At 47.0% G+C, this 10,792-nt stretch overlaps 1 protein-coding gene across 1 annotated transcript in view; it reads right to left on the bottom strand.

Annotated features, from left to right (window-relative positions):
* Positions 1–506: 506 nt before the first annotated feature.
* Positions 507–10,792, bottom strand: part of PRADC1 (protease associated domain containing 1) — a 28,204-nt gene continuing 17,918 nt past the window's right edge. Inside the window, exons 3-5 of the mRNA XM_040335949.1 lie at positions 6,564–6,673; positions 4,002–4,169; positions 507–729 (exon numbers count right to left, since the gene is read on the bottom strand). Of these exons, the coding sequence (XP_040191883.1) occupies positions 609–729; positions 4,002–4,169; positions 6,564–6,673 (399 nt within the window). The 3' untranslated portion in view covers positions 507–608. The remainder of the gene's footprint in view (positions 730–4,001; positions 4,170–6,563; positions 6,674–10,792) is intronic.

Genomic DNA, 10,792 nt, shown 5'->3' with positions numbered 1-10,792 from the left:
AAAAATAAAAAAATAAAAAAAAGGGAAGAAGGAGGGGGAACTACAATACAAAAACAGCCTCCAGTGCGGGGGAGGGGGGGGGAATTCATTCACGCAATACTGATAGTTTTTAGTGCCTGAAATCTCCTTTTCTATATCATCCCTGCACAGCAGAGATCAGACTGGGAGTAGTAGAGCTGTAATGACCTGATCACACCAGCAGGGGCACACATGCGCTGCACTGCAGATCTCAGTTGGCAAGAGGTTAAAGTCAAGAAAGAAAAAAAAAGTCTTTGTTTAACTTTATGTGCACCAGCGCGCTGTCATGCACAAATGGCGCATTTTTTCCTGTTTTTTTTTTTAAATCCAGCGCACATGTATGGTGTGAACAGGACAAATAGAAAACAATTATATTTTTCATAGTCCAGTGGGCAGGTAGGTAACAGGGGAAGCTGCAGTGCAGTCAAGGTAAATACCAACTGTGTAGTTAGGGGTTGGGCTGGATGTTCCACTTCAAGTTATATAAAAAGAAAAGCAAAAAAAAAAAAGACACTGTCTGCCCTCTACTGGTCAGATGTAGAACAGCACATCACCGCTTGTTTGCAAGAGCGGAGGACACCAGGTACGTTCTACCAGAAAGTCCATGGGGGTTGTTTGAGCTCGAAGGTCTGGATACTGCTAACATTGACCGGGATGGAAATGATGGCCCAGGGGAGTCCGTGTTGCTCTAAGGAGCGCTGAATCATGTACCTGATAAAAAAGAGAAAGACATACTATAAAGTCATACAGAAAATAGTAATAGCCCTTAACCCCTTATTGCCCCTTTAACCACTTCAGCCCCTTCGTGACCAGAGCACTTTTTGAAATACGGCACTGCGTCGATTTAACCACTTAAGCCACGGACCAAAATGCAGCTAAAGGCCCAGGCCAGGTTTTGCGATTCGGCACTGCGTCGCTTTAACTGATAATTGCGCGGTCGTGCGACGTGGCTCCCAAACAAAATTGGCGTCCTTTTTCCCCCACAAATAGAGCTTTCTTTTGGTGGTATTTTATCACCTCTGCGGTTTTCATTTTTTGCGCTATAAACAAAAATAGAGCGACAGTTTTGAAAAAAAATCAATATTTTTTACTTTTTTCTATAATAAATATCCCCCAAAAATATATAAAAAAACAATTTTTTTCCTCAGTTTAGGGCGATACGTATTCTTCTACATATTTTTGGTAATAAGCGTTTATCGGTTGGTTTGCGCAAAATTTATAGCGTTTACAAAATAGGGGATAGTTTTATTGCATTTTTATGAATTATTTTTTTTTTTACTACTAATGGCGGCGATCAGCGATTTTTTTCGTGACTGCGACATTACGGCGGACACGTCGGACAATTTTGACACATTTTTGGGACCATTGTCATTTTCACAGCAAAAAATGCATTTAAATTGCATTGTTTATTGTGAAAATGACAATCGCAGTTTGGGAGTTAACCACAGGGGGCGCTGAATGAGTTATGTTTCACCTAATGTGTGTTTACAACTGTAGGGGGTGTGGCTGTAGGACTGACACCATCGATCGAGTCTCCCCTATAAAAGGGATCACTCGATCGATGCAGCCGCCACAGTGAAGCACGGGGAAGCCGTGTTTACATACGGCTCTCCCTGTTCTTCAGCTCCGGGGAGCGATCGCGATGGGGCGGCTAGAAACGAATAGCCGCCCCCTCATCCCGGATTTCCGCTCCCAGATGATTTCCGACCGCCACATGTACCGGGGTGGGGGGGGGGGGGGTCCCGATCGGACCCCTGACCCGCGGAAAGGTGGGGACGTACATGTACGCCCATATGCCTGTACGTGCCATTCTGTGGACGTATATGTACATGCGGCGGTCGTTAAGTGGTTAACGGACAATTGCACGGTCGTGCAACGCTGTACCCAAACAAAATCGACATCTTTTTTTCCCCAAAAAATAGCGCTGTTGGTGGTATTTGATCACCTCTGCGTTTATTTTTTGCGCTATAAACCAAAAAAAATAAAAAAACATTTTTTTAACTTACTGCTTTAACCAGTTAACAACCGCCCTATAGACGATATACGTCTACAAGGCGGTTGCTTAACTCTGGACGTCCTCCCAGAATCGCGCGCACACGGGAATGTCCGTGCTGATAGCGGCGGTTTACCACGTGATCGCTCCGTCCAATGACGAAGCGATCACTTGTAAACAAACCGGCGTCATGTGATGACGCCGGTTCCTCCCTCCCCTCTCTGTACCGAACGGCACAGTGTATGAGGAGAGGGGGGGAGAGCGGATGCAGCACGAGTGCTGTGGGCTGGATCTGTGACACATGCAGTCACAGATCCAGCCAGCCAGCCATCCATCCCTGCTCCACCATCCCTGCCCCATTCCCATACTGTACAATACCCCACACTACCCCACAATACTCTGCAATGCCCCGCAATACCCCACAATACTCTGCAATGCCCCGCAATAACCCGCAATACTCTGCAATGCCCCGCAATACCCTGCAACGTCGCCTATGGGGATTTTTAAGTAGCGAAGTTTGTCGCCATTCCACGAGCGTGTGCAATTTTGAAGGGTGACATGCTGGGTATCTATTTACTCGGTGTAACTTCATCTTTCGCATTTATGCAAAAGAATGAGGAAAAAATACAAAATTTGCTAAATTTTATAACAGAAACAAAGAAAAATTCTTTTTTTTTTTACTGAATTTTCAGGTTTTTTTCTCTTATAGCGCAAAAAATTAAAAAACCCAACGGTGATTAAATGCCACCAAAAGAAAGCTCTATTTATGTGAAAAAAAGGACGAAAATTTCATTTGGGTACAGTGTTGTATGACTGAGTAATTGTCATTCAAATTGTGAGAGCACCGAAAGCTGAAAATTGGTCTGGTTATTAAGGGGGTTTACGTGCCCAGTGGTCAAGTGGTTAATAAATATCCCCAAAAATTATATATATATATATATATATATAAATAAACTATTTTTTTCCTCAGTTTAGGCCGATACGTGTTCTACATTTTTTTGGTAAAAAAAAATAAAAAATGGCAGTAAGCGTATATTGATCGGTTTGTTGAAAATGTTATAGCGTCTACAAAATAGGGGGATAGTTTTATGGCATTTTTTTTTTACTAGTAATTGGTGGCGATTTTTAGCATGACTGCGACATTATGGCGGACACATCGGACACTTTAGACGCCATTTTGGGACCATTCACATTTAGACAGCGATCTGTGCTATACTGATTACTGTGTAAATGTCACTGGAAATGAAGGGGTTAACCACTAGGGGGCAATCAATGGCGTAAAGTGTGTCCTAGGGAGTGATTCTAACTGTGTGGGGGCGGGGCTACCTGTGACAGGACACTGATCACTGCTCCCGATGACAGAACAGTAGATCAGTGTTGTGTCACTGGGCAGAACAGGGAAATGCCTTGTTTCGTGGGACACTGGCGGACAGAGTCTGCGGATCCTACAGGCACGGTCACAGAGCACGCGGCGGGCGCACGCCCGCATGGCGGGATTTTCAAAGCAACGTACAGTTACGTTGCTTTGCCCACACGAGCCATTCTGCCGACGTATATATACACACGTTAGGTCAGGGGTGTCAAACTGGCGGCCCTCCAGCTGTTGCAAAACTACAAGTCCCATGAGGCATTGCAAGGCTGACAGTTACAAGCATGACTCTCACAGGCAGAGGCATGATGGGACTTGTAGTTTCGGAACAGCGGGAGGGCCGCCAGTTTGACACCCCTGCGTTAGGTGGTCGGCAAGTGGTTAAGGGCTTCCCAGTCATGTGATCACACGATGGAGAACCCGTAAACCATGGGTGCTCAACCTGTGGCCCTCCAGCTGTTGTAGGAACTACAAGTCCCATGAGGCATTGCAAGGCTGTCGATTACACAAGCATGACCCCCAAAGGCAGAAGCATGACGAGACTTGTAGTTCCACAACAGCTGGAGGGCCGCAGGTTGAACACCAATGCAGTGTAAACACAGTGGAGTATCACACACACACCCGTCTCTGCCAAGTAAGAACAACGCCGGGATATCCGCTGTCCTCCCCGAGTTATCCTGGACCATCTCCACATAGATGCTGTCATTTTCCGATGCGTTGTCAGCGATGATCACCGCCATGCCGCCATTTTCCTGGATCACCCGCGTCTTGGACAGGAAAGAGCAGCCGCTGTTAAGGGAGGACAACAAAAGGAAAAAAGTCAGAAGCTGTGACCATGCAAAAAAAGGGGTCACCCCACCCAACACTGATATTAACCACTTGAAGACTTAGGCCCCTTTCACACTGGGGAGTTTTTCAGGCGCTTTAGCGTTAAAAAATTTAAAAAAGCGCCTGGAAGAAGCTGCATCTGCAATCCCAATGTGAAAGCCCGAGTGCTCTCACACTGAGGCGCTGCGCTGGCGGGACGTCAAAAAAAGTCCTGCAAGCAGCTTCTTTGCAGCGCTTTAGGAGTGTTGAAAACACCGCTCCTAAAGCGCCCCTTTCACATTAACCACTTCCCGACTGCCGCATGTACATATACGTCCACAGAATGGCACGTACAGGCAAATGGGCGTACCTGTACATCCCTGCCTTTCCGCGGGTCCGATCGGGACCAACCTCCCGGTACATGCGGCGGTCGGATTCCCGTAAGGAGCGATCCGGGACGACGGCGCGGCTATTTGTTTCTAGCCGCTCCGTGGCGATCGCTCCCCGGAGCTGAAGAACGGGGAGAGCCGTATGTAAACACGGCTTCCCCGTGCTTCACTATGGCGGCGCATCGATCGAGTGATCCCTTTTATAGGGAGACTCGATCGATGATGTCACTCCTACAGCCACACCCCCCTACTGTTGTAAACACACACTAGGTGAACCCTAACTCCTACAGCGCCCCCTGTGGCTAACTCCCAAACTGCAACTGTCATTTTCACAACAAACAATGCAATTTAAATGCATTTTTTGCTGTGAAAATGACAATGGTCCCAAAAATGTGTAAAAATTGTCCGAAGTGTCCGCCATAATGTCGCAGTCACGAAAAAAAAAAAAAACGCTGATCGCCGCCATTAGTAGTAAAAAAAAAAAAAAAAATTTATAAAAAATGCAATAAAACTATCCCCTATTTTGTAAACACTATAAATTTTGCGCAATCCAATCGATAAACGCTTATTGCGATTTTTTTTACCAAAAATAGGTAGAAGAATACGTATCGCCCTAAACTGAGGGAAAAAAAATGTATATGTGTTTTTGGGGGATATTTATTATAGCAAAAAGTAAAAAATATTGAATTTTTTTCAAAATTGTCGCTCTATTTTTGTTTATAGCGCAAAAAATAAAAACCGCAGAGGTGATCAAATACCACCAAAAGAAAGCTCTATTTGTGGGGAAAAAAGGACGCCAATTTTGTTTGGGAGCCACGTCGCACGACCGCGCAATTGTCTGTTAAAGCCACGCAGTGCCGAATCGCAAAACCTGGCCTGGGCATTTAGCTGCCTAAAGGTCTGGGGCTTAATTGGTTAAAGGAGCTTTTTTTTTTTTTAACGCCAAAGCGCCTGAAAAACGCCCAGTGTGAAAGGGGTCTTAGTGGCGCTTTACTAGCGTTTTTCGGGCGCTGGCAGTGTGAAAGGGCTCTGAAAGCACAGTCTTTCACATTGAAATTGCAGATGAGGCTTCTTTCAGGCGCTTTACAGGCTTTTTTTTTTTACGCCAAAGCGCCTGAAAAACGCCGAAAAACGCCCCAGTGTGAGAGGCGTCTTAGCCTTTTTTTCCCTGACACTTGTTGCTTACAAGTTAAAAAATCAGTATTTTTTGCTAGAAAAATTACTCAGAACCCCCAAACATACATACATATATTACATATACACACACAAACACACTCTATGGGCCGGATTCAGATACCTGAGCGTATCTGTCCGGCCGGCGTAACGTATCTCCGATACGTTACGCCACTCTAACTCTGGGCGCGAGTTCTTTATTCAGAAAGAACTTGCGCCCTTAGTTACGGCGGCGTAACGTATGCGTTACGGCGCAAGGCCGCGTAATTCAAATGGGGATGTTGGGGGCGTGTATTATTTAAATTTGTCTTGACCCCGCGTTTTTTACGTTTTTTTTTTTTTTTAACGGCGCATGCGCCGTCCGTAAAATATCGCAAGTTTTGTGACCTCCAACAAAAAAAAAATTCTTTACGAAGTTTATTGTGTCGCCAACCGCCCCAACAGGCTCCTGTGATGTCACAATCAGCCATCAGCGTATAAGTGAGGACGCTGAGCCGCTGTGTCACGCCTGACATTTGTCTAACAGATGGAGGTCACTGTTGTCACCACAGGGGGGGGAAGCGAAGGGTTAAACGCCTCGTCTCTGCAATCTAAAATGTGTGTAATCGGAGATTTCACATTCGCCGTAATCATTCCGTTTCCATGGATACAAGAAACGGGTAAAAAAAAAAGAAGGATGTCAGGGTAACGCACTATTTAATATGTCAAACGTTTCCATTTAACCTTCTAAAAGGTCTGTCGGTCATCGCGGTTTGGACGCGACGCAAGAGAAAAATTAATTTGACAACTTGAGCTTTGGTGGGTGGAGACTCACCCCCTCTCCACCAGAGCGATCTGTCCCTGGATGAACACCCCGTTATGGAGCTCGCCGCACGCCTCCGGAGGATCCGCCGGGACCAAGTGGATCTGGTCGTACCGCTGACTCTATGGGAAGAGAGAGGAGTCAATGTGTGACCTACCGTCATACCCGCCCATCACCTCTTATCCAATAAGGAAACAAAGTAACAAGATCACATTCAAAACATTAACAATGTAAGCAACTCTTATTAAATAAAGATTGGGAATCTCAATAAAGTGACGAGCCAATCACTAGAGAGCGGTGACATCTCTGAGAATGTACCTATCCCCTCACTAGAGAGCGGTGACATCACTGAGAATGTACCTATCCCCTCACTAGAGAGCGGTGACATCACTGAGAATGCAGCCTATCCCCTCACTAGAGAGCGGTGACATCACTGAGAATGCAGCCTATACAATCACTAGAGAGCGGTGACATCACTGAGAATGTACCTATCCCCTCACTAGAGAGCGGTGACATCACTGAGAATGTACCTATCCCCTCACTAGAGAGCGGTGACATCACTGAGAATGTAGCCTATCCAATCACTAGAGCGGTGACATCACTGAGAATGTAGCCTATCCAATCACTAGAGAGCGGTGACATCACTGAGAATGCAGCCTATCCAATCACTAGAGAGCGGTGACATCACTGAGAATGTAGCCTATCCAATCACTAGAGAGCGGTGACATCACTGAGAATGCAGCCTATCCAATCACTAGAGAGCGGTGACATCACTGAGAATGTAGCCTATCCCCTCACTAGAGAGCGGTGACATCACTGAGAATGCAGCCTATCCCCTCACTAGAGAGCGGTGACATCACTGAGAATGTACCTATCCCCTCACTAGAGAGCGGTGACATCACTGAGAATGTAGCCTATCCAATCACTAGAGAGCGGTGACATCACTGAGAATGTTATCTATCCATTCATTAGAGACCGGTGACATCACTGAGAATGTACCTATCCCCTCACTAGAGAGCGGTGACATCACTGAGAATGTAGCCTATCCCCTCACTAGAGAGCGGTGACATCACTGAGAATGTAGCCTATCCCCTCACTAGAGAGCGGTGACATCACTGAGAATGTACCTATCCCCTCACTAGAGAGCGGTGACATCACTGAGAATGCAGCCTATCCAATCACTAGAGAGCGGTGACATCACTGAGAATGTATCTATCCAATCACTAGAGAGCGGTGAGATCACTGAGAATGCAGCCTATCCCCTCACTAGAGAGCGGTGACATCACTGAGAATGTACCTATCCCCCTCACTAGAGAGCGGTGACATCACTGAGAATGCAGTCTATCCCCTCACTAGAGAGCGGTGACATCACTGAGAATGTACCTATCCCCTCACTAGAGAGCGGTGACATCACTGAGGATGTAGCCTATCCAATCACTAGAGAGCGGTGACCTCACTGAGAATGCAGCCTATCCCCTCACTAGAGAGCGGTGACATCACTGAGAATGTAGCCTATCCCCTCACTAGAGAGCGCTGACATCACTGAGAATGTACCTATCCCCTCACTAGAGAGCGGTGACATCACTGAGAATGTACCTATCCCCTCACTAGAGAGCGGTGACATCACTGAGAATGCAGCCTATCCAATCACTAGAGAGCGGTGACATCACTGAGAATGCAGCCTATCCCCTCACTAGAGAGCGGTGACATCACTGAGAATGCAGCCTATCCCCTCACTAGAGAGCGGTGACATCACTGAGAATGTACCTATCCCCTCACTAGAGAGCGGTGACATCACTGAGAATGCAGCCTATCCCCTCACTAGAGAGCGGTGACATCACTGAGAATGTACCTATCTCCTCACTAGAGAGCGGTGACATCACTGAGAATGCAGCCTATCCCTTCACTAGAGAGCGGTGACAAAACTGAGAATGTACCTATCCGATCACTAGAGAGCGGTGACATCACTGAGAATGTAGCCTATCCCCTCACTAGAGAGCGGTGACATCACTGAGAATGTAGCCTATCCCCTCACTAGAGAGCGGTGACATCACTGAGAATGTACCTATCTCCTCACTAGAGAGCGGTGACATCACTGAGAATGCAGCCTATCCAATCACTAGAGAGCGGTGACATCACTAAGAATGTAGTCTGTCCCCTCACTAGAGAGCGGTGACATCACTGAGAATGCAGCCTATCCAATCACTAGAGAGCGGTGACATCACTGAGCATGTAGCCTATCCAATCACTAGAGAGCGGTGACATCACTGAGAATGCAGCCTATCCAATCACTAGAGAGCGGTGACATCACTGAGAATGCAGCCTATCCCCTCACTAGAGAGCGGTGACATCACTGAGAATGTACCTATCCAATCACTAGAGAGCGGTGACATCACTGAGAATGTACCTATCCCCTCACTAGAGAGCGGTGACATCACTGAGGATGTAGCCTATCCAATCACTAGAGAGCGGTGACATCACTGAGAATGCAGCCTATCCATTCACTAGAGAGCGGTGACATCACTGAGAATGTAGCCTATCCCCTCACTAGAGAGCGCTGACATCACTGAGAATGTAGCCTATCCATTCACTAGAGAGCGGTGACATCACTAAGAATGTAGTCTGTCCCCTCACTAGAGAGCGATGACATCAATGAGAATGCAGCCTATCCAATCACTAGAGAGCGGTGACATCACTAAGAATGTAGTCTGTCCCCTCACTAGAGAGCGGTGACATCACTGAGAATGCAGCCTATCCAATCACTAGAGAGCGGTGACATCACTGAGCATGTAGCCTATCCAATCACTAGAGAGCGGTGACATCACTGAGAATGTAGCCTATCCCCTCACTAGAGAGCGGTGACATCACTGAGCATGTAGCCTATCCAATCACTAGAGAGCGGTGACATCACTGAGAATGTACCTATGCCCTCACTAGAGAGCGGTGACATCACTGAGAATGTAGCCTATCCCCTCACTAGAGAGCGGTGACATCACTGAGAATGTACCTATCCCCTCACTAGAGAGCGGTGACATCACTGAGAATGTAGCCTATCCAATCACTAGAGAGCGGTGACATCACTGAGAATGTAGCCTATCCAATCACTAGAGAGCGGTGACATCACTGAGAATGTACCTATGCCCTCACTAGAGAGCGGTGACATCACTGAGAATGTAGCCTATCCCCTCACTAGAGAGCGGTGACTTCACTGAGAATGTACCTATCCAATCACTAGAGAGCGGTGACATCACTGAGAATGTACCTATCCCCTCACTAGAGAGCGGTGACTTCACTGAGAATGTACCTATCCAATCACTAGAGAGCGGTGACATCACTGAGAATGTAGCCTATCCCCTCACTAGAGAGCGCTGACATCACTGAGAATGTACCTATCCAATCACTAGAGAGCGGTGACATCACTGAGAATGTACCTATCCCCTCACTAAAGAGCGGTGACATCACTGAGAATGCAGCCTATCCCTTCACTAGAGAGCGGTGACATCACTGAGAATGTAGCCTATCCCCTCACTAGAGAGCGGTGACATCAATGAGAATGCAGCCTATCCAATCACTCGAGAGCGGTGACATCACTAAGAATGTAGTCTGTCCCCTCACTAGAGAGCGGTGACATCACTGAGAATGCAGCCTATCCAATCACTAGAGAGCGGTGACATCACTGAGAATGTAGCCTATCCCCTCACTAGAGAGCGGTGACATCACTGAGCATGTAGCCTATCCAATCACTAGAGAGCTCTGACATCACTGAGAATGTAGCCTATACCCTCACTAGAGAGCGGTGACATCACTGAGAATGTAGCCTATCCCCTCACTAGAGAGCGGTGACATCACTGAGAATGCACCTATCCCCTCACTAGAGAGCGGTGACATCACTGAGAATGTACCTATGCCCTCACTAGAGAGCGGTGACATCACTGAGAATGTACCTATCCCCTCACTAGAGAGCGGTGACATCACTGAGAATGTAGCCTATCCAATCACTAGAGAGCGGTGACATCACTGAGAATGTAGCCTATCCCCTCACTAGAGAGCGGTGACATCACTGAGAATGTAGCCTATCCAATCACTAGAGAGTGGTGACATCACTGAGAATGTAGCCTATCCCCTCACTAGAGAGCGGTGACATCACTGAGAATGTAGCCTATCCCCTCACTAGAGAGCGGTGACATCACTGAGAATGTAGCCTATCCAATCACTAGAGAGCGGTGACATCACTGAGAATG

Source organism: Rana temporaria, chromosome 1, assembly GCF_905171775.1.
Source record: "Rana temporaria chromosome 1, aRanTem1.1, whole genome shotgun sequence".
Lineage (NCBI taxonomy): Eukaryota > Metazoa > Chordata > Amphibia > Anura > Ranidae > Rana > Rana temporaria.
The sequence above is the reverse complement of the archived record's forward strand: the minus strand, read 5'-3'. Positions and strand labels throughout refer to the sequence as shown.